The following is a 22,866-nucleotide window of genomic DNA, read 5'->3' as shown; positions in this document are numbered from 1 at the left end:
CTCTCTAATACCTGTCATACCTACAGCAATCTCATACTGTTTTGTGTGCTTTACTTGGGAATGTTGTGGAAATCTTACTTCGTCCTAAGCAGGGAAATTGGTGCACAGAAATGTGACTCCAATTTGTGTTCCCACAGTGTGCTGACACAGAAAAATGACATTTTAAGGGTGTGGGTGCATATGGGGAATGTTACTCTCCCTTGGATAAATTTCATCTCATCTCTCATCTTTGACAACTGGACAACTTTTAAGCAAAGACTGTATGCTGTATTCAGTCATGAATCAATATGATCATAGACTTATACCAGAAATAAAACAGCAAATGCTGCTCATGTGTTTTCATGATTTCAATGCTGACTCCCACACGGCAAAGCGAGCAGGGATGAGGGTTAAATAAGTATTGTGAATAATTTAGGTATTGTTTTGGTTTATGGTGCCAATCCCATTCCCTCAGTGTTTTGTGTTTTTGGTGTTATGATCTCCATAGAATCCGTCTTTGCATGCATTACCAATTCCGTTTTCCTTCTCAAAACGTATTGTCATCATCTTTTTTTCAGTTCAAGTTAGTTATGGATGTCTCCACATCTTTATCCCTTCACTCCCTTTACTGCCCCCTACAGTAGGTCCCTCCTTGCTACTGTACTGTTTTATATGTCATTCTGCCTACAGTTATCCATCACTTTATCTCCATCTCTCTATCTATCTAATTCACATTGCCCCTTCGTCCCCTCACCCTCTGTGCCCGGGCAGCTACTGTAGCTCGCTGTGTTGGCTGGTATACTGCAGCAGTCCCGTCCAGCGTCACACTGCTGGCCTGTCCTCTGCTGTACAATGACTGCTGAAGTTACCAAGAACAAAAGAAATGTTGAGACCTTTGTCAGACATTTGTAATCCTGGTTTAATCTTAATTACAGTGTAATTTAGCCGCTGTTACTGGGTTTTTCTAGATTTTAAGGGTTTACTAGTCTATACTACTACCTTAGGTAGCTGTTCAAAAATTTAGAATTGATATAATTAGTTGCTACTGATGGTGTGTATCGCCACAAAAGTAGTACACAAGGTAGAGCGTTTACCCTGTGTACTAGTTTGATGGCGATTTACCTTTCAAGAAGACTTGATTTTGACAAAACCTTCAATCAATGTGCTTTAATCCAGTGTGTGTGTGTGTGTGTGTGTGTGTGTGTGTGTGAGAGATAGATGACAGTTATGTAGTAAGGACATCCATTGTTGAGTGTGCCAGATTAAAAGAGAACAGGATGTCACCTTGCAGTGAATTATTACAGAGTATGTAACTGCACTGCAGATTGTTTCACCTCGATGGTCTTAAGATGAATAGTGTGTGAGTTGTTCATGAGCCTAAAAGTAGAGAAGTTGAGTAAATGGAGGCATGTCACAGAGATTCCTTAACAACGCGCTATAAGTCTTTCAAGCCTCATATAAAGAAACAGCTACAATATCTAGAATTATTATCAATACACAAAAAAACACCCTTGGCAATAGTTTTGGTACAGTTCTCTCCTATTATTAGCTCACCTCAAGGCTCATAGAACAGCTCAGACAGTTGATACCTACTGATAAGGTGATAGAAACAGAGCATCTTTACTTTGCACATGCAGGTGTTAACATATGTGTGTGGCACAAAAATAGAAAAAGTTGATAACCAGTGAGTTTCCCTCAAAAACATGTTTGAACAAATGTTTGGTTTGCATGTCAATTCAACCACACAGTTAGTGTTTTTTAGGAGTGATTTTTTTTTGTGTATATTTTGATGAATCTAGGTTCTAGGGTTGGGCGATATTTACAAAATTTCCATCGGACGATGTCTACAATGAAACATCGGGATGGACGATGTCATCGGGTGCGCGGGTGGGGCTGCAGTCGTCTGTACAGTCTGTACACGTGTTCTCGCACAGACTTCACTCGGTAAAAAAAAAATGGTTTACTGGACTATTAACTTACGTTACAAGTCGCAGTGGATATTTTACGCAGGGACCAGGTAAAGCAACAGTGAACACAGAGTGCAGATCTGTGCCTGTAGGGATTATCACACAAATACAACAGTTTAACAGTAACTACAGCAAAAAAATACAGTAATGTTACAGGTAATAAAATTAGTATAATAAAATAAAATATGACACCTCATTTGAAAACAGTGTTCAGTCAGTGTACAATTATTACACCAACAGTCACACACTTTGCTGTAATATTTCACATTTTGTTTGTTTATTATACTTGTGGCTTGAAAAAGTTTACAGTTGTTGTTAGTTTGAAAAGTTGGTTCCTTGCCTGACAGCAGCTACTCCAAGAAGTGATGTTAGCCAGGTCAGAAGCTAGCGTGGGGGAGGAGTCCATTCCTCAAACCAAATATTGGAGAGGATCATATAGTAAGAGAATTATACAGAGGATATAGTAATATTCAACAGGGAAATTTTTATATTAATCATCGCAGGCTAAACAGTAGCAACTGAATTCACCTTGACCACTGGCTGATGAGTTTGTTGGTAGGTTTCTTAAAGTGAGAAAAGTGACACCAGAATGGGAACAGCTTTATTGGATTGTGATCAGACCACTGGCTCTTTCATCTTGTGCTTTCAAAAGAGGAAAGACATGCTGACGTTCATCCTGCTCTGAGCAGAGGACATTTATTGCACTCAGAAAACGCCCAGAGCTGAAAGTCAAAATCTTTTGCTGTTTAGCTGAAGAATGCTGCACATGTCTCATAGCAACAGCAGTTGCCATAATGTAAAATGCAGATAAAATGCCTCTGGATCTAAGAGTGAAAGTTTTTAGCTTCAATTCATAATTTTGTTGAAGAGCACTCTGTTAATATTAGCTCAGTGTATTAGTCATACAATTTAAGATGGGTAATACCCCTGTTTGATTGAAGTTTACTTCTACTCTCTCACGTTACACTAGTGTCCCTTATTGTACAGAGATGTGGGCTCCTGACCAACAGTTATCCTTGATGTTACATAAGACAGATTGCTGATGAACATTTTATTCAATTGGCCCTCATATAATCCTAGACAACTGCTATAAATGTTGTAAAACACATAAATCAGTTTGTACCCAGTGTGTGTCATAAGCTCAAGCAGGTGTTTCATGGCAAATGAAAGTTGATAATGAGGAGCTGTAACCAGTCTATGTTCTAAGATTTCTTCTTGAAGCCCAATAAAAATGGTAATATATCAAACTCTAGTTGCTTCATAGTTACATCAGAGGTGTCAGTACAGAGACCTTCAGGGAGAAAAATCAGGGCTTAATTTATACTCATAAGGTGGTCTTAGAAAAGCTATTTAACTTATAGAAATCTCAGAAATGTTAAAGCTCCTGAAAACATTATTAACCAACATTAACCAACAAAGTTATAGTTTGGAGAAAAAACATCAGGTATTTTATAAAGGTACTTTGTTAAAGGAGTGCTGATTTAGCAACTATAACTTTAACATTGTCAGACTCACGACTGACAAAATTGATGCAGCAAAAAAAGAGATGTTGTCTTTTTTTATTCCACACATTTTTCTTTTTGTCAAAACATGGCACCTCCATTACCCACAATCCAACTTGGCAGCTGACAGTTTGGTTGGAGATTCGGGTGTGTTACGCTGGTAGTTGCTTATTTAGCCTCGAGCCACTAGCTACAGAGGTCTGGTATGCTTATATTTCTAACTTCTCTTTTCCAGACTCTTTCCAGCTTCAGCCCCAACAGATGAATTTTCAGATTCCATGCAGCTCCCCTTGGCTTTGTTTAACCTTTTTCACATGCACATTAGTACTCCCCAAGACCTGTGAACAGACTTTTATGTGTAAAATCGGTTCTCCTTTAATGCTCAGATAGTCAGCTAAAATGAATCACCTCCGACCCTATAAACTCAGGGCATTTCAGCATTTTAGTAGTTTTTTAAATTACTTTACTGTTTTAATGGACTCAACCAATTCCATTGTGAGTGAGAGAGGTCTTAATCTGATTTTGTGCATTTGGGACTTTTCTGGCTCTGCCTGATGTCCCGGGCTGAGACTGACCTTGCATGGCATCATGACTGTGAGCCAGAGATGAGGATTAACTGTCTGTGTCAGCCGAGGACTGACAGCAATTCCCTGAAGTCAATTGACAATTTGTTCAGATGTAATGAAATGGCTGATAGACCACACGTCCCTCAGTTCTGCCATAAAAACCCGCATGCAGTGAGCAAATTGAAAAAACAAAGATTATAAAAGGATAATAATGATGACCTCAATGTTCAGCAACGCATCCCTTTTATCACAGTTTATTCTCTAACTGTTTCATGGACAACAGTTTCTTGTTTATACATCTGTCTTTTGCAAGCACGTTTCATAAGCATTCGCAGTCTTTGTTAATGTAGTGTACATAAATAGGAAGAGAGCTGAGGTCTAGGATCACACAATGTCTCACATCCCTGATAATTTTAGAAGCAAAACCAATAAATCCTGCTATGAAAGGCTTTATAATTACAAACCTGTAGAGTGCTAACCATTCAAACCACAAGGCATTGAGCTATTTAATGTATTATTAGGTAGTGCTTAATCTAAGTTTGAAACAGTTTTAAAGTCTCAGTCTCTCTGCAGGAAACAGCTATAACATCCACAAGAATATTATAACTCTTGCCTCTGAAGCGCTGTGTGAGGATCCGCAGTTGTTCTTTGGTTTGTTGCTGGTGGGTCCTCACACAGGATTCAGTGTCACAGCACAAAAGAATAAACATGTCACTTGTGACTGCAGGTGTCACAGATGTCATGGGTGGAGTCACTGTGGCAGTTTCAGCCGAGCTATAGTTACTCCTGGCAAGCCTTCTGATTGGACTAAAGGCTAACCTTTGACCCCCATTAGGCCAACATAGAGCCATCATTCCTGTTTTCACTTAAGTGCTTTCCTCTCACTTTCCACCGCTGTCAGAGCTTGTATCCCAGCCATTCTCCTCACTGCTTGGTCTCTTGAGCTCTCTCTTTGCGTTCTCCTCTTTATCTTCCCCTCCATTTATCTTCCTTTCCACACAGACCTCCTTGTTCTCTTGCTCTTTCCTCAGGCTATCTTCCTGCTCTCCTTCTTCTGTCTCTAACCTCTGCTCCGGCTCCTGCTCCGGCTCCATGTTTATCTTGGTCTCAGCTGTCTTTAGTTTTCTCCTCACACTTCCCCAATCTGTCTTTCTGCCTCCAGTTGAGCTCTCAGCTTCTGCTCCCTGCGGCTCCATTCCTCCTCCAGTCTTTGATACATGTGAAAGGAGAAGTGCCATCCTCCGTTCTCCTGCAACACATCCTCCACTTTATTCAGCAGCTCTCTCACCTGCTCCTGCACTCCTTCCTTCCTCCTATCTGCCTCACATCCTCTGCTCTTCCCTCCCTCTCTTGTGTCAGTTTTCTTCTGCCAAGTCCCTTGCTGTTTCTTCCCACCTCCACTCACCTCCCGATTTCTTCTCTCTTGCTTGCCAATGATGGCTGCCTTGTTATCAAACACGTGGTAACGATAGCGACACTTTTCCATCAGCCAGTGCAAAGCAGGGCCTCCTGATTGAATGTGCTCCTCCACACTGCGCCCTTTTCTCTTCAGCCAGTCTCCACATGTGAACAACACCATTGTGTGTCTCCAGACTGTGGAGGTCAAGATCTCCATCCTCCTCTCCACTGCTCTCCTCTCAGGCTCAGTGAAGTCCAGCAGAGGGATCACTAACAGGACAACATGAGGTCCTTTAGGTCCACAGAGAGACAATGCTCTCAACAGTTCAATTTTCTCCTCTCGGGGCACAGTTTCCTCAGATGAACCCCAGCCTTGTGTGTCCACCACTGTCAAGTGACCTCCAGCTGTGATAGCGCTGGCTGGTGTGCTGGCCCAGCCCACTTTGGTTTCAAAAACTTGCCCCTGGCCCAGCAGGGTGTTACCAGTAGAGCTTTTGCCTGTCCTTCTGGGGCCAACCAGCAAGATATTAAGTTCACATGAACCTGGAGGAAAGAAAAAGGAGAGAGGAAGCTTTTACTCTGCAGCTTACGGCTTGAACCTTCCTTGATTCCAAATATTTGTGTACACGGAATTTAGTGTTGTCTAGTATGCTCGTTATAGATTGAGCAATTACTGAAGTCGTGAAAGGGTAGAGAGGTTATGCTTTTTTTAAATTTCTCTTCCTTCGAGTAGTTTGCACAGAAAGTGATTCATTCAGCCTTACTTTAGTGAGAAAACATTTGTTCCTAAAATACTCCTGCTGGTTTATTTGACTTCAGAAATGGTCTGTGACCTTGAGCTGATTGCTGGGCACTAAACAGCTGTCATTGCCCTTGAAAGTGAACATGGACCAAAACGCAAAAGAATGAATTCTAGGCATGTGCAAGATGTGCTTGGTCCAAAAGAAAACCTACTAAGCTTAAAATTGCAGAAAAGTGTACATGGCTCTAGCATTTGAGAAAACGTTCAGCAAATTTGTAACTCGGATTAAAAAATGAACATACCAACATTTCCCGCTGCGTTCCAGCTTCCCATTGTCACAGCTGTTCTTGTGGATGATTCCCAGAAGATGCAGGTATGAAATCCTTCTACTGCAATGGCGTCACTAATTTAGGGATCCCTGAAACAAGGTTCACAGGATTGTTTGAGTATCGTCTCTCTTGGCTGCACGTTCTTCTTCACGTTCTTACTATCTGATGGCTGAGCTCGTACACTTTTCTCTTATCAACACGTTGACTGAAGCGCCTCCCTATTTTTATTGCTGACTTTATTGCATTCTTGAGGAACATGCAACAGAACTTTTATGATCTTGATCAAACTGTTTTTATACTGTCTCTTTCAGGAAAACTTCAACTGAATTTGACGTTTTACTGTTTTTCAGAGAGATTGTTTCATTGTTTAACTAGTGTTTCTTTCTGTTGAGTGGCTTTGGACGAGCAACATGGAGCTTAGTTACAATAGAGGGACTGCAGTCAAGTTTAGGGGTCTGTTTGTTGCATTATGACAGTTGCGTCAGAGAAATGAGAAAGGTTTCCAGTACATCATGATACTACACTAGATATGATGATTGTCGATGCTCAGCAACTAAGAGGAGTTTCATAATGTAACTTACTATATAGTTATATATAGTATGTTAGTCATTTTTCATAGTCAATTTAAGGGCAATAAGTTAATTGTTCAATGTAATACTCGAATAAAGTGATCACCACTAATAACTATATGATAGAGTAATGCATGCGTTAATTACTAAAACATGTTGTAATTTTGGATGAATATCTACCCCAAATATGGTTTCTCTTATAAGCTTAGTGTGTGTGTGTGTGTGTGTGTGTGTGTGTGTGTGTGTGTGAAAATTGTTGCTGCCAGTGTGTTTTATGCTACTACTGTATGCATTCAAAGCCATACTCTACATGGCAGGTTGGGTACAGTACAGCAGTGTAGAACATAACTTAAATGCTTTGACATATGCACATGTAGATGCATGTATATGTATAAATAAGCATGTGACAAAATTGGACATGCATATGAGAAGTAACATTTGATGTGAATTTTGACAAATAACTGGTAATAAAACAGACAATTCCACTACTTTGTGGGTGTTTTAAAAAAAAAACAACAATGAGATGTAGGACAAACACACCCATCATCTGACTCTGAATGTTCATTTCCTCTGCGTGTTCTGTTCCTGCGTGTCCACAGTAGCCTCGTGCTACTTGTTTACTTCCACCATCATTGTTTTACACCCATCATAACAGTTGTGACTTTTTTTCTAAAGCAGCAGCGCCTCTCACATTTTACACGTCTCAAGGCTCGTCCACATGATCCATTTGTGTGAATTTGCTGGTCTCCCTTTCTCATTTTCAGTGTTCTTGTGTTTGGTCCGTCTGCAGCCTTAATCAGAGATTAAAGTTTAGTCTGACGTGTGCTTTTGTGCATGCGTCATCTTTAGTGTTATGGCTAGTCTTCATCCTGAAGTGTAGGATCCAGTGTTTTTGAAGCTCGTCCTATACAAGTGGACAAAAATCCTTATGTAACAGCAATTTTGACTGTTCCTTTTTAAAATTTGTCTCTTGTGAGTCCCTGGTGTTTATGAAAGTGTAATACTAAATTGCTGCAATACCACGTTAAAAAAGTTATAAAAACGAAAGTCCATGCTAAGATGCTCATGATCAGGAGTCTAGTACATTCATTTGTGATGAAATGCTGTACTTTACCTCTTTGTATCCACCTTACTTCAGTCAGCGATTTCCGACATTACTCAGAATGACTTTGGGTAATTTCCAGACAGCAGGCATAAACTTGTTGCATTCAGTGGCAGATACTTTACGTGGAAGTGGAGGTGAGCATTAGTGATAATGACACATCATGTACAGTTGTTAAGTTGTTGTTCTACTCTAAACTGAAGGTCATTTACCTCTTCCTGTAAATCAGCTGTTTTCTAATTTAAAAGCAGGGAGGTGTAGTATTACACCTCTCCGTCTCCTCCCTCCAGCCTCTCTTTCCTCTCGCTCTGTTTTTTTCCCCCTCTGATCTCAAACGTGCACACAGATCAACACTCACTCTGACCTGACAGGTAAAGCCGGTGGAGGATCAGCCAGGTTTTGATCTCAGTCTGGCTTGGTCAGGTTGGTGGTGAGAGCCCCCGTGCGCACGTGTGAGAGTTCTTGTGTACACATGTGAGAGGTCTTGCTTGTGTATGTGTTAATGCACGTGTGTGAGTGTGGTTTTTCAACCTTCTTTTACACATAATCCGCTAAAGCTACAGCAGCAGGATCCAAGTGTCCACACGTCTCTCCACTTCTTCACCTCTGTTTTTTTTCTTTTATATGGCATGCACATAAATGTACAGTAAGCTTTCTTAACCATCCATATAATTAGGTGACCTTGTCTAATGAGGCTGCACGTCACATCTGGACATGCTGGTCTAATTTACAGTATTTATAGAGTTTTCTTCACTGCTACACAAGGACAAAAGGGAACGTTAGAATTTTTTGTTGTAAACTTTTGTGGATGTGCATTATATAGTACAAATGTCAAGTATACCTTGAATGAATAAGGGGACCAAAAACAACAGATTATTCCCCTTTATCTTACTCTAACAAAGTGTTTATTCAAAATGATTTACTGTGCAATTGTACTGTACAATTTAAACAGCATACATACAGAATGTAAGTGATATAATGTTAAGCTGGTGGTGACACTGAGCGTTAACCTGCGTTAATTATTTTTTGGTCACTTGGGGGCACCATAACAAGCTGTAAACACAGCATTGACAAAATGTCAATATAAAGTTAAAAATAGAGCAGTGAGAGTGAACCAGAACAATAACGTTGCAGTCTGCAAAATCAAAACAATGAGTTTAAAGACAAGAGTTCAGTGATAATTCTCTGTGGGTTTACAAGTAACAACTTTTATATTTCACTTAGTCAGCTTTTCTATTGACATAAAAATATTGATTAGTGCACCTTTTAAGCAAATACATTTTCTTGTCCTTTTCACCCTATCTCAGGAAGGTTTGTCCTTTGACTGTTTACTCAGATTATAAACAAATTGTCTTTAATAATTCAATCCTGCGGTGGATAAACATCAGCAGTTTCTCTGCAGATTACACAGGGATAAAGGGTAGTTTATCCATCCATCCATCCATCCATCCATCGTCAACTGCTTATCCTGCGTACAGGGTCGCGGGGGGCTGGAGCCATTCCCAGCTGACATCGGATGAAAGGCGGGGACAGACACCAGGTCCCCTGGACCTGGACAGGTCGCCAGTCCATCACAGCGCGGGTAGTTTATCGTTTTTGAAAAATTGCATGTTTGAATAGAATATTAATTGAATGTGTGCTTAGTAAATTACACCCAACAGATTTCCGCTGATATTGACGTTTTTATGAATAAGCTCCTCCTCCCTGCAGTTTGTAACTATCAAGGATATGTGAGGGTCAGACAAGCCTGTTATTCCCCCTTTCTCCTGTGTGTCCATCCTCCTCTCCTCTCATGACCTCTTCCCATGTATCCCTGCTCGATCTCATTTACTTTTTTCTCCTCTTCCTCACTCCTGTCGTCCTCCTCCGGCTCCCTTTATTTTCCTACCTCTCCTTCCCATCTTTCCTCCTCCTGTTTCTCTCATCACTTTGCCTCTGATCCCAGAGGAGACAGTGAACAGTGGATTTACAGTAATGCAGGATGGTAAAGAGAGAGCAGGGCTTTAAAAAGAATCACTGGCATGGCTTGTATTACCACCAACTCTCTACTAGCCAGCTCTGCCCACAGTGGCCATCTTTTTGTGTGACACTAATGTGGACGGTAAGATGTGACTCATACCACATGATCTACACAAACTATTGAGGCACCAAAGTTAGCTTTAGCCAAATATCTCAAGATGGAGCTAAGGGAGGACTTCAGAAATAAGGATTTTCACACCCTCCTCAATTGAATCGGTGTGGGATGAACTTAGTACAGCTATGTTTGTAGCTAAGTCTTCCCACCCTGTGGCTGTATCCTTTTTTAGTACAAAAGGGTTTTCGAACAAATCCTCCATGAATTGTTGCAACATTACTGCATTAGTTCTGCACAACTAATGCTGTTTCAACGTGTCTTTAAGTGTGATTGTGCTAAAAACTGGTGCTGTTACACATGTGCTGGGGAAGAGGATACAGGACACCACGGAAGGAGGTAGTTATGGATAACGTCAACTTCCCTCTGTGGCTTTGAAGGACGTCGGTGTTTGGCAGAATTCAGCGTCTGTTCAAGCACTGTACACAAAGAGTAAAGCTACACCTCCTGCTAATCCTTTCCTTTGTTGTTTTGTTTTAAGTGAGGTTTTAATACAGTTATTTTATCCAATTTCTCTCTTTGTTGTGACATGAGAACTTTCTTCACTTTCTTAATACAGCTGTTTATGTTAATTTGAAAGATTATTAATCTTTTCTTTTTTTTACTGCACTGTTGCCCTCTCAGTAGATCTGCAGGCTTCATATTTATTACACTGTATTGTGTTGTTCAGTGTTAGATAATACTAGGGTGAGCACGCAGTAAGGGCCATTAACTGAAGTTGAGGTTACTCACTGGTCAGCAAGCAGTGCAAAAGAGCTCTTAAAATAAATATAAAATAAATAAAGCTCAACTGGTCACATAGCACAGTGCTTGATAGCATTTCTGATGCCAATTTGTTCATTTTAATTGGCATGAAAATGTGACGCTTTCAGAACTCATACTTATCGCTGTGTTGCTCTTCAGCCAATGAAATTTCCAGTTTGTGTTATGACTGAACAAGCAGCCTCTGCAAAAGATTTAGCTAAAAGTCCTCGTTATGAAGTCAGTATGACAATTGAAGCTGTATACCTATCAGAGAATTGTTGAAGTGGCTCCCTAATTAGCTAATGCATCTGTCTTTCTTGTGATCAGAATTTATGTCAAGCAGTGGCCACAATGAACCGGCAAGGATATGCTTCCAGCCAACGATGATAAGTCAGAAGATGTTTAAATGTCGACTGCCTTGAAACATCTTCTATTTGAATGTATGGAAAATGTTGGCTGTAGAATATGCCGTTACATTCATTTTTACTGTTGTTTCTTTGCTCTTGTAAGCTAACTGACGGATATTATTAGTACCTCACATGCTACAGTAGCTAAAATACTGTCAGCCTGTAGTGTTTACAAATCTCACAGCTGCTCTGATGGTCACACACAGACACAACATTAAGATTGTCCTCTAAATCTCTTATTTTAACATCTGCCATGCAGCTGTAAATACAAGTTTTTATTAGCCTGCCGTGATGTGACCTGTAGGAACAAGTCTTTGCTGTTGGACAGATAAATCATCTGAAAAATAAATCAAATCAAATGTTTTTTACCAAAGACTTCCTTTTGTTAAACTAAGGAAGCTAAACTTCTTGAATACTAAAATGTTGTCTAAATAAAAGTAACAACTTTGCTGAAATAAAATAATAGTAATATTGGAAGGAGTGTGATTTAAATCAGAAACTGACTGAGCTGAAAGTATGTGTATGTTGTTAACTTAACAGCATTTTGAGCTTTTTCTTTCTTGATTTGTAGAGGTGTGTGTGTGTGTGTGTGTGTGTGTGTGTGTGTGTGTGTGTGTGTGTGTGTGTGTGTGTGTGTGTGTGTGTTTGATTTCCTGTATTCGCGACCTTGCATGTGGGCGTGCTCTTTGCGTCTCTACCTGTCGACATGCTTGCAAGACAGGTTTGTGGATTTGCTTTGTGTAAACATTTGTTCTTTTATGTGTTTCAAGTTAACAGGAAACAGTGTAGCCTGTCGATGGTATGTATGGCATTAGATTGGGAGAGAAAAGGCTCAGCACTGCGGTAAAATACACCAGAGGTCATATTATTGAGCTGTTGGTAATTTTAACCTTCAACTGATTACTCTGTGTATATGTACACATGCTTATGAGTGAGCACTGGGGTTGTACATTAGTCCAGATTTTACCACTGTTGTCATGTGAAAGCCTTGTAATTACAGTTTTGTTCATTTTCATATTATATTGACTTTAATTAAAGGATTAAAGGATTACATGCTCCTCTAAATTCTTCAACCTCTGGGGCTTAGAAGCACTTCCAAAACCAACCGGATGATGATAAAAACTGCATTGTCATCAAGCTAAACACACACCTGTTTTCTGTCTCTTGTTGACATTTCAAAGATAATACAGCTTTCACCCCACAGCGATGATTTCTAATGTGCCAGAGAAGATCAAACAGTGTGACCTTGGAGAGTATAAAGAGGGGAAAAGATGAAAAGGAGAGTTTGGAAGAAGGGCAGGGAGAGAAAAGTGGTGAAAAGTAGAGAAGAAAGCAGGCAGAGGGATTTCTTCTTTGCTTGAGAAGTGGTGTTGCAGACGAAAGAGGAAAGAGGTGTATTGTTACAAATTAGATGGAGAGAGAGAAAAAGAGGAGATCAGGTTTCCCCAAGCTATCTGTTCTGTATGTAAAGTGTTTGTTCTTTGGTTAATGCACCAAAGTTAAGTATCACTATATATGCCTTCAGTGAATAACTTCTATTCACTGATTTATTTGGTCAAAACTGTAGAAAAGAAAATGAAGACATTTAACTTTTATTTCTTTTTCTGCCGTGACAATGGTACATACATCAGTGTTTTCCTGGAGACGAGAATTTCTAGTTGCAATATCTGATGCGATATCTGTGTGGACAGCCATTAACAATAGTTTGTTATATCATTTCAATTTCATCGGCCGCATACTGTAGGACAACTTTTGTCCATGCTCTGTATGTTAGTTTCTTTGTGTCTGGATCTAAATCACAGAGTGCTTTACAGTCCGTCTTTTGTCATCACCACAACTGGACCATGAAGGAGAGCCAGCTAACGCTAGCTAGACTAACTCAATTCTAACATACAGGATAAACAGCAATGAGATGACTCAGCAGGTGTTGAAACATCATGACTGAAAAGTAGCATCTGGTGGGAATCATTGCTAACATTAGCAAATTGGGCTAACTGTAGTCAGAAAAAAGCTATAACTTTTCCCCCCTTTTTGCATGGAGGCTAGATAGCCTAGCTTGCCATGCTTCCATTTTGAGTGAAATACAAACGTCCCAAATATTGAATGGTATAAAGAAACAGGTATCTACAATTGTTAATAGTACAATACTATGTGAGCTTGTTGAAAAGGGAGGGGAAGGTCTCGTATTAATGGCTGACGTGCTCAAGTCAGTAGCACACCCTGGAAGTTGACAGCGTCTGCTAGCAACGCTGGCTCTCAAATGTCCAGAAACAACTTTATCCTCTTTTTAAAAATGGATAATAGCTGCAGTGTCAGTCATCACAGTTTATATTTCCTTACACAAAAAGAAAGCAGAATTCAGATTTCAGTTAGACAAATTTCCTCTCTTCAACTCTTTACTTTTTCTTTTTATTGCACTCATCATCTATCAGGCTTTATTTAGCTCCAGGCTCCTCCCCTCCCAGGGTCAATTTTTACATCCTTCATAAAAGTGATGCTGCTGTTGCCGTATTCACCCTTTCTCCCATTATCATTGTCTACAGACAATAAATCCTGCTCTGCACTGCTGTGCACTGCATCTCATTACAGGCGTTGTGTCACATTGTGCACCCCCATTATTTCTTGTTCCCGTCGCAGCAGACCCAGGGTCACAATTCATATCCATATAAAATGTCTCATCAGGGAAGAAGTTCCTCACTAGCCGGAATCACGGCGCACATGGTATCAGTCTGATATTGTCCAGTAGTCCTCATCAGTAAAACCTTCTCACAAAATTCATACAGGTCTGCCACCTTCATATAAATAAATCAACCACAGCAGATTGTGGAGACAACTCGTTGCTTTGATTCCCAGAGCTGGCAACAAGGGCTAAGAAGCAAAGAAGTAAGTACTTAACCTGATTCTTATTTATAATCTTTTTAAATGTTTTTTTTTCTACAGTAATGGGCCTGTTCTCCCACAGGATTCATCTTGCAATTTAGCTTACAAGTTTTAATTCAGCTCTGGATAGATCAATAAAGGGCAACACTCTTAAAGCGGATTATCAGATCTGACAAAACTGTTGTTTTACTAATAAAATAATCACAGCTTCAGTCTTAACCTCTGCATCTCAGAGGTGAAATTTAACCCCAGTGATGATATTTAGTCCTGCAGCGTTTTGATTTGCGGTTCTTCTTAATGCACTGAATGTGTAACGATGCAGGGGTAAATGAACTGCTGCTCATTAGCTTCTTTCACGACTTGAGGAGATGCTGATAGGATAAAACATGACAGGAAATGTGCCATTAAGAATAAATCTTATCATTAATGTACTGAGTATAGCAATAGAAGTTATTAAGCCCAGCTTATTACTTGTGTAATGCAATACAAGGCCATTATAAACATCTGGAGGGCAGTGGATGATTAACGTGGAGGCAGTTCTAACTAAAGAGCAGCTACTGGATCAACTAGAGCTAGAAAAATATTATGAACAAACACCTGGGTAATACTTATTCTAGAGCCCACACATTTGATGCATTACACGATTGTATATACCTATATAGCACCCCTTCATTGTTTTGATTTTACGGCCCAGTCTCACTGCTCTAATCAGTGTTGTTTCTGCCACAGCACAGGCAGCTGTTTTTGGTGACAAGGCTTTAAAAATCCACTGTATACAACCTGCCCAGAAAAACAAAGCTGAAAGACACAGTTGGTGACTAGCTGGTGAACACAGTGGAGCAGTTAGGGGCTACAGAGCCAGAAGTTTTTCTTCAGAAATTGGTAGAGACCAAAACTGAGTTAAAAGTTGAGGGAATATTCGACTTGCATTGATCTGGTGACCATAAACAGGATGCTAAATGATTGCAACTGTTTGCTAACAAATCCACAAGGTAAATGTGATAAATCAGTGTTTACAGCTTTTTTCCCCTGTCCCCAAGTGTCCCCTACCAAAAAAAAAATCAGTTAATGCAGCTTTCATTGCCGTTTATGCTTTGTGACTGTTGTTTTAAGACATCTTAATGCATGATTATGATAAAGGTTTATAGGAAGCTATTTTAATATGTTATGTAATCGTTAGAAACATTATGAAAGTCTTAATAATGCATGTGCATGTATAGATATCAGCTCCATAGAAAGCATTCCTGGTTTTATCTGGCAGACAAAGCAGTGCTGTTTTGGATCCTTTCACACTGAGGTAGAAATGACTCCTCCTGGAGATTTAAAGGGTGTTCACTGCACAACAGATGCTAATTAAGTCTCTCTTTTGGCTTTAGAGACTATAAAGTACAACTAGTGAATTTTTTCTTTGTCAGTCTACTTTTCAGTGTTTCCTCCAGAGGGGAAGAAAGAGAGAAAGAAACACACAGAGTGTTGACAGTGGCTCCTTCCCTCTCAGCAACCACATTGTGTCTGCTGAAATTGTACATAACTGAGCACTAAAGAACCTCTGAGCATGCACAAATTAATGCGATTTGGTACAAAATTGCTCCCCTTGATTTGTACGTGCACACGTCGCGCACACACAAGCACATGCACACAGAGCTTACTCACTAAGATTTAAAAAGCCACAATAACCTCAAATTGTCATTTTCAGATCCAGTCTTCTGTGCTTTCAGTTGACCCTTCCACTCAAATAGCTGCTTTTCTCTGCAAGTCAGCAGAACAAATTAGCATTTTTCTGCAGAGTAGCTAATGAGCCAAGTGTGTGTGTAGGAAAATTAGGCTTGTTGGGTTTGTGTGCCTGCATAAACGTGTTTGTGTGTTGTCGCACAGCATAGATAATCGCATGGAACAGTAATATATTGTCTTGTTTTTGGACTTTCAGCACCACTTGTTTTGGCTGATTTTTTTCTTGACTTTTGGTTTAGTTTTTAATCTACATGCATTTTGCTTAATATTCTATTCTCCTAACAAAAACAGGACATCAGCCAATCAAAAGCAGGTGTCAGTAAATACTTTCTGTATCTCTGGTCATTGGCCAGTGTGGCAGTAAAGCCAGCTTAGCATCACTGTTTATTTCTGTTGGCTCTATATTTAGAGCTGTTACTGAGAGCCTGCTCTGTTCACCAGCGTTCACATTGTGAGCTGCACTTCATTAGTCATTTTGATTTTTGTGTATGTTGATATACAGTAGAGCTGAAATGATTAGCCATTAATTGATCAGTCAATCTCTGGAAAACAACAATTCTGACAATAATACAATATGAATTAATTGTGGTGCAGTGCTACAGGAAACACACGTGGTCTTCCCAATGTTTCACTGCTACGTAAAAGGGAAATACCACAAAACCAGTTTCAACCCATTTACAAAGTGACATCTTGAATTTAAAAGTAAACCGACCCTCCAGTGGGGTCCCACCTCACAAAACTAAAACAAATTTTAATGGAATCTGGATGTTATACCTGTTGTTTGTTTATTTATTTATTATCTTCACATTCAAATCATTATATAACTGGAAAAATCTGCACCACTGCATGTATGGTGTGTTGTCATGTCAGTGCCTGACATTTGCTCTCGCTTTTTCAGAATTTTATTTTTATTTCTCAGTTTAACGCGATACTTTTGAATTTGAAGACATCACTTTGGCCTCTCACCTTCAGGAATTGTAACGGGCACTTTCACTATTTTCTAAAATTGAATAGACTCAGCGAATAATGAATTTATCAAAAGCTAATCAACTGATGAATTTACATTGAAAGTTATCGTTTGTTGCAGGCATAATATACATGCAGATGTCCTTTGAGCACACACAATGGCTTTTGTGAATGGCTTGTCTGCAGCTCACTGTATCTGATGATGATGCCACTCAGCCACCGCACAACAGCATTCATCTACTGTATATCCTATTAATGTGATGAGAGCAGCTCTCACAATGGCAGCGTAATTGAGAGTCAAGCCGAGGTCGAACTATAAAATCAACACTGCAGACTTGTCATCGTGACTGTGCACTGTGATTCCGTGAGTGTGGTCGAGCATTAATGTGTCACATTGCAAGGGCACACATGTTGAGCTGAGGTGGATGTAGGAGTTTGTGTGTGTACGTGTGTTTGTGTGTAGAGGCTGCGTTGTCCTTTTATCCTATTGGTTTAACCTTGAACACACACACACACACACACAGCGGTGCAGCTACAGACGCAGGTGGTAGAGGACGTCCAGGATTGCAGCGGGTGATGGTGGTGTCTAGTTCTTCCTAAACAAGAACAGCAGGGAGAGACAGACTAATAGACTAGCTGTGCTCTGATCTCACTCAGGATCCTCGCAAAGCACTTAACACCTCCAAAATAAGATACGCACTACTAATTACTAACCTCCACATACAGGTGTTCTTTTTCTGCAACCTCACATAAAGTGAATCGAAATTTTCTTACATTTTTTCCCCTCTTCTAGAACCTTCATCTCTGCTCCTGTTCGACTTTGAATCTGTCTTTTTCATCCCTCCTGTTTTCCATCTGAATTACGTCCTTTGTTGTTGTTCTGCCCCACTTCCCTGCATTTTCTTCCAGTTGGTGTACTGATGATTGGGTGCCTTTGTGTTGGTGGGGGTCACTAGGTTCTAAGGCTTTTGCATATAGAGTGCAGTTCAGAAGGCCATGTGTGCATGGAGCCTGTGCCTGACTGTGTTAGTGTTTCCCCAGGTGGAAGGGTTCAAGGAGGGGTGGCTGAGTTGTTGGATCATGGAAATCATTTTGGTAACGTGTCCCTCTTCTCCCTCCCACTCTGCTGTGTGGCGTAATTAGGCCAATCAGACGTAGTCATTACTATTAATTGAAACTGATGACATTATAAAATCCATGTGCAGGAAGCTATGAGGCCAAGTTGTTAACACTCAATGAAGGGAGAAGGACATAGAGTAGATAATTGGCATTAAACGAGTGAGTTTATGTTTGCAGTTTGTGGATATTTATTCTTTGTTTACTGGGTTTGATGGTAGAAAACTGGATGTTAGACTTTTGTTCCAGCATATGAACAAATCATACCAGATACGCCAGAACAACATCATGGACATTTTACCACTAGATTTCAGCCATATCTTCTTCTTCTCTACTTGTGATAAGCAAGGCTTAGTATCTGACTTTGTTGCCAAGTGAAACATAAACGATAACAGGAATAATCTGAGGAGCGGTACACAGCAACTGAGCCAGTGAAATCAGTAATGGTCAACATTAGTCACATTTATCGGTGATTCACACCATTACGCATCCTTGCTGGGGAAAAAAACAGTTTTAGTGCATGAGCATTTCCTGTTTTGAAGTGGAGAAAAGAGCCCGGCTGATACTGGACAAATGGATATTGATATTTCAGTTAAAAAAAAACTTCTTAAAACAACATATTGATCCCTTACATTTGGTCACTAAAGAATTGTGCCTTAAGATTTGGCCTACGTGGGACATTTTAGAGTTTGAAAAATAAACTTGAATGATGTTTCTTTCCCCTCAAATGACTTGAAATGACCTTGAGTACAAAAACTTGCTTAACAAGACGGAAAGCGTTTCTGGAATTAATGTTAATTTTGTTAATTTACCTGGAAAAAGCAACAATTGCAACAAATAAGAGGAGCCTACCTAAATGCTTTTGTTTTTATATTAGTCTTTTGTGAGTTCTCTAAATACATTGTATAGGTCTATCACATTCATATGACTGTGGACTATTAGACAACAACACGATTCAGAGAGGTTTCTTCTAAAGCGCCACCCTTCCGCCTCCTCTTCTCTGTGGCACGTGTGTCCTGCAGCTCAGACCGCAGCCCTCCTGTATCTGTTACCTCCTTAACCCTGATGTGAAGATGAAGGTCAAAGAAAAGGTTGACCAGGAGTTCACAGTATAGTGACACAAATATACTGTGTGTGTGTGTGTGTGTGTGTGGAGGTTTAAATATTTAAAGGCGTTCATCATCACCCTTTCTACCCCTCTACTTCTTTCATGTATTCATGCATGACAAATATTAAGATATATAGGCCGATGTGCAAGCATAAACATAGACAAACCCACACTCAACGTGCAACGCATCAGAAGTCACACTTTTAAGGAATGCAGACATTTTCTGTAGCATTTTCCGCACAGGCTTACATTATCCCCTCCTAACTTAATCTGTCTCTCTCTGTCCCTCTCCTCCAGCCGAGCCTCTTCCTCTGATGGACCTGTGTCGGCGTGCGGCCCGCCTGGCGCTGGGTCGGGAGCGGCTTCAAGAGATCGAGACCCTCCCTCTGCCCCAGTCCCTGAAAAATTACCTCCAATACCAGTGACTGACACCAGCAGAGCCAACTGGGAGTACAGGGGTGCAGACCAGACCACTGGAGAGTCTAAAGATAGATAGATGGATAAAAGAAATTGAAGAATTCAAAAAGGTGGATGATGGATGGAAGAATGTCCACACTGAGAGGGTCATAGCTCTACAAAAGATGCATTCATAAAAGGATGGGGAGAAAGATGGTGGATGAACTGACGAAGGAGGTCCAGGCTTTCAAACAAAGAATAGGACAGCACCAGCTTCTTTTGGATTTCCAGCTGCTTTTTCATTTGTTTTTGACTTGAAATAAATTATTAATGATGGTATCCCATCAGTGTTTCACTCATCCAGAAAGAAAACCCATCCTGTGATGGCACATTGTGGTTAAGAGGTGACCGACACAGTGATAAGACGACCACCGCCACCTAGTGATGAGAATACAAACTGCGCAGAGAAAGCACACTAATCCCTATCCCTGGAGGCCTTTCTGACACACAGTCAGTTACCATATCATTGCTGTTATATGGACAGTATGTATTCATGGTCTCCACTAGCGCAGGCTACAGAGCCTAGATGTCCAAGAGTATTTTAGCACTAACTGTGTTTTATATCTGACTGACTCGGGGCCCGACCAAAAGCTCACATTGCGTACATAGTAAATTAAAACATGGCTGCAGACTGCAAAGTTTCGTAATAGAAATAAGCATGCCAAACTTATCTCCTGGCTTCATGCAGACATTAGATGAGAATTAAACCCTTTCAGACGTGGAATAAAAAAGTGTTTATCAGTTTTTGTAAAAAAAATAAAAAAATAAAAAAAAAGTAAGGTTGTTTTGGCTGTATTCACAATGCTTGTACAGTATTTAGCAGCTGGAGCAGTGGAGCTGAAAATATTTTAAATATTTTATTTGTTATTTTAAAATGTATTTTGTTGTTTTAAGTTAATTAATGACCAGTCAGCGTGAGATAAGCGCTTCACCATTTCCCAATGATCATTTATTAGTTTATTTTATTACATTTATTTTATTGTGCTGCATATTTTATACTATGATGTCCAAGTACAGAATGACATGACTTTTACTTGACTATTACTTTACTGTATGTAAAGCATTTTTATATACAAAGGCTATGCATCATTTTACCCATGCAGTTAGCCTGAATGAAACTTAAAAAAATAAGGATGGCCTGAATCGTTAACTTACCACACTGCAAGAGGAAATAAAAATCCTTTTTATAGCATGATCTGTCATGAGAACAATCTTCTCAACAACGTTTTAATGTCTTCTAGACTGATTTTATTTTAATTGTGCATAAGAAATGGTAAATACGTGGTCCTGGCCTCAAAATACTAGAGAACAAAACATGCATTTAATCTTTTAATGTGCATGCTTTGTGCTGCTGCAGCCTTTATGTTAATGTCATGATATTCAGTTAAGCTGCGTGGGAGGTGTTATGGAAACGTTACTGGGTCCGACTTAGTAGGATTGCAGTCGCTGCGTTGTCTGAAAGGGGCTTTAATAAATAAACAAACAGGACAAAACTGCTTACGGTTTGAAGCAGTGTTAAGTTGCTCTGAGAACCATTACTCATAGGACGCTAAATTATGTATTATGATGTCAGTTGTGACCAAAGTATTTCATACAAAGCCATGGAGTGTGTGAGTGTGAATGTGAGCTGTAGGTCGCGGCCCATCACAGTGAAACTAGTGCTAACGTGCTGTTGGCAATAAGAAGACCCTCATCTGCTGTTGTAGCAACCTGCTGTAGCTCACTGGTACCAGACAGCATCTGTCTGCTCTCCGCACAACTGTCTTAATGACCAAACAAACAAACAAACAAACAGGACCAGAACGGATCTAGTCTCACTGGATCTACTATAAAGGCTGGAGGGGGATGTAGGAACATTACTGCTACTGCAGCGCCAGGGCAGTTTGGCTTAGAACAGGATCCAGATGACCAATGCACAACTACACAAACAAATACACGCACACACTGTAGACCAATCATGTTTTCTTTCCTAAAAAAGGCTTGAGTCACTTTTTTTTTTTTACTTCTGAGTTTGTATCCTACATTATTATTATTATTATTAATATCATTGTGAGTATGGAGTCTGAATCTGATGATAGTAGGATGACAACGATGATGATGGTAGGATGATGATGATTATTTATCACAAGCTAGTTCTATGTTTCTTTTTTTAACTGATGGTTACATTCAGGTAAATGTAATACAGAGATGCTGGTGATGAAGGGAGAGAGAAATCAAAGGTTTTTTCTTCAATGCTGCTTTTATTATTATTAATATTATTATTATTATTATTATTTGTGATGGTGGTGTTCTTACCTCCTGTTTTTATCACTTAGGATGGGGAGAAAAGGACTATTCAGAAAAGTAGTAGAATGTATGGACAGACGGTGCAGTTGAGACGTCAACACATATGAAATGTGAATAAAAGCCAAGTGAATTTGAAACATGTCTGCAAAACATTCCTCGTGTTTCTTTGCCTTCACCATTCCTTGCTTGAGAACTAGGCCCAAGACTCATTTTGTGTCCAAAAACAACCCGGCTGATGATTTTTTAATAATGCTTACTAAAATATACATGTCAAAGTCATCTAAAATACATCTACAATACATCTGACACTTAAAAAAACAGTCAGAGCTGCAGTAAGATGCAAAACACCCTGATGATTGAACTGGGGTTGACACATTTTCAGCATTTTAATTGTGTCTGAGGGAGCGTTTACTCTGCAGAGGGGAGGGCCTGGCGAGGAAAATTGGGCTGTAAAGTATTTTGGCTGTAAGTTCTCCCAATTGTCAAGTGTGCAGTTTCCACTTCAGAAAGTAAACAGCTAATGCACTACTCATCAGCTCCTGCAGCTGTAAATACAGCTCACACTCCAATACTCAGTCAGGGGGATATCGATGTGCTCAAAGTCTAAAAGTCAAAACTGCAGGGCACCACAGAGGGAAGAAGCAGACATTAGTGAGGCTTGATGTGGTTACAGGCTTCATATTTCTACTGCACAAAGTGGGATCAGACTCATCTAGTCCAGCTCACCGTATCTAAAAACACAGGGGACTGATGTTTGAGAAATCAATACCAGACAGACAGTGTAATGATACTGCCCTGTAACTCACGATCCTGTCTGGGATGGATCCAACACTCGCAGTCTTAACCAGGACCAGAGATTCTCCTTACCAAACCCAAGCACACACCTA

The 22,866-nt window shown here is 40.0% G+C and overlaps 1 protein-coding gene across 6 annotated transcripts in view; it reads left to right on the top strand.

The window, feature by feature from the left end:
- LOC123972444 (SPRY domain-containing SOCS box protein 4-like) overlaps positions 1–22,116 on the top strand; it is an 81,128-nt gene extending 59,012 nt beyond the window's left edge. For all 6 annotated transcript variants that reach the window (XM_046051951.1, XM_046051952.1, XM_046051949.1 and 3 more), the window contains exon 3: positions 19,535–22,116. In XM_046051951.1, coding sequence (XP_045907907.1) covers positions 19,535–19,662 — 128 coding nt within the window. In that variant the 3' untranslated portion in view covers positions 19,663–22,116. The remainder of the gene's footprint in view (positions 1–19,534) is intronic.
- Positions 22,117–22,866: the final 750 nt, after the last annotated feature.

This window comes from Micropterus dolomieu, linkage group LG06 (genome assembly GCF_021292245.1).
Source record: "Micropterus dolomieu isolate WLL.071019.BEF.003 ecotype Adirondacks linkage group LG06, ASM2129224v1, whole genome shotgun sequence".
In the NCBI taxonomy this organism is placed as follows: domain Eukaryota; kingdom Metazoa; phylum Chordata; class Actinopteri; order Centrarchiformes; family Centrarchidae; genus Micropterus; species Micropterus dolomieu.
This window is presented reverse-complemented; position numbering and strand designations above follow the sequence as displayed.